Raw genomic sequence first — 1,741 nt, 5'->3', positions numbered from 1 at the left:
AACGTGTGCTCCAAGCCCATCATGGAGCGGATCCTCCGGGCCACCGGGAAGGCCTACCATCCGCACTGCTTCACCTGTGTGATGTGCCGCCGCAGCCTGGACGGGATCCCATTCACCGTGGATGCCGGTGGGCTCATTCACTGCATTGAGGATTTTCACAAGTAAGCAAATGACTTTCCTTCTGCCAGCCGGCCAGCCCATTTGGAGTCCGATCCTCGGGTCTGGCTTCTGGATCTCATATTCTCCCCCCTCTCTTTCTCTGAGCGGTAGAATGTCAGGATTCGAACAAGCCTTAGAGCAAGCTGATCTGTCGCCTCACCCTGAACAGGTATTGATTCCAGGTAATTCCTGTGGTCATTTGGTCTTGGCTTGAAGACTTCCCTGGGGCTTGTCCATTGCACCTTTGTGGTCCCCTGTGGTGAGAAGGAGTCCTGGTGGTGGACTGGGTCACATAACGGGTTGCCAACTGCAAGGTCAGCCATTTGAAACCACCAGCCACGCTTTGGTAGAAAGGAGACTTTCTACTCCCATAAAGAGTTACAGTGACAGAAAGCCATGGGGACAGTCCTGTAGGGTCACTATGAGTCGGCATCTACTTGATGGCAGTGAGAGTTGTGAGAAGGTTGACTCATTTGCTAAATACGTGTATTGAAAGGTCAGGACACTGGGGGGGTGAGCAAATCGGCCCGTATCTTTGTGTTCCCAGTCTGCTCTTACCAAGCTCTTTTGATTATGAAAGCCGAGGGTTCTCGCCACAGCTGGCGTCTACCTCCCTGCCTGTCCAGATAGGAAGTTAGAAGAGAGGAGCAGGCTATGGAAAGCAGGTACAGAGAGCGAGTCACTCATTTTTACTAATACAAGCTGTCCCATAGGTGGAGGCACATTCATACCATTGTCAGCATTTTCACATGCTCTACTAACCTCCTCTCATAAACAGGCCTCCTCTTTCTCAGGTATTTACTAATGAAATTGGTTGATGCAATAGTATGTAGTTCTTTTGAGGAAGATTAGAAACTAGAGCCTCAAGGTCAAGACCACTTACCGTATATACTCATGTAGAAGCTGAGTTTTTCAGCACATTTTTAATGCCATTTTTATGGTAAAATTGGGTGCCTCGACTGATATTCGGGTCAGCTTATACTCGAATATATATAGTACTTATTCAGGCCCCTGGGGAAATATATCCCCACCTCATTGTCTGTCCTTTATAGGTCTTACTTCTTCCATTTAGTTAAGATGTACATGAAAAGTGTATTATTTGGGGAGTAACTTGGTTGTGTTTGTCCAGGTTGTGAGTTGGTAAATTAGGTAATCTCATTGGTTTATTTTTTCAAGAATTGCATGAAAGCCACCGGCGACATTTGTAAGTGGTGGACAAAAAGGTTTCCTGTTTTGTGTTTGTCCGGTGGTGGCTGTGAGGACAGTCTGCAAGGCTCTCAGTGGGAAGGCCCAAGGTGCTCACCCCTGTGGGTTATCTGTTCTGCTGCTCAAAATGCCCAGTCTTCTGGGTTCATTTTCCTCTTTCTGTTGATTTCCTCACTACAACCAATTTGGTAACCTGAAATACATATTTTTAAAAATATACTTCCTGACTACTTTCCAAGTGCAAAGAAAGGAAAACCCTCCTCCCGACCCCTCCCCACCAAAATGTGATGGTGAATGAATTTTGAAAAATTAAAAAAAATCCAGTTGCAGAAATTCTCAACCAGAATTAGTCAAAGAAAGGCTCACTTTTAAAGGG

At 46.1% G+C, this 1,741-nt stretch overlaps 1 protein-coding gene across 1 annotated transcript in view; it reads left to right on the top strand.

Moving 5' to 3' along the window:
* Positions 1-21: 21 nt before the first annotated feature.
* Positions 22-1,741, top strand: part of LOC123522418 (lipoma-preferred partner-like) — a 17,420-nt gene continuing 15,700 nt past the window's right edge. Inside the window, exon 1 of the mRNA XM_045296409.1 lies at positions 22-161. Coding sequence (XP_045152344.1) covers positions 22-161 — 140 coding nt within the window. The remainder of the gene's footprint in view (positions 162-1,741) is intronic.

The sequence above is a fragment of the Echinops telfairi genome, unplaced genomic scaffold (assembly GCF_000313985.2).
Source record: "Echinops telfairi isolate 266 unplaced genomic scaffold, ASM31398v2 ScPeMD7_7407;HRSCAF=8445, whole genome shotgun sequence".
Lineage (NCBI taxonomy): Eukaryota > Metazoa > Chordata > Mammalia > Afrosoricida > Tenrecidae > Echinops > Echinops telfairi.
Note: the sequence above shows the minus strand (reverse complement) of the source record. Positions and strands in the feature narration are given on the sequence as shown.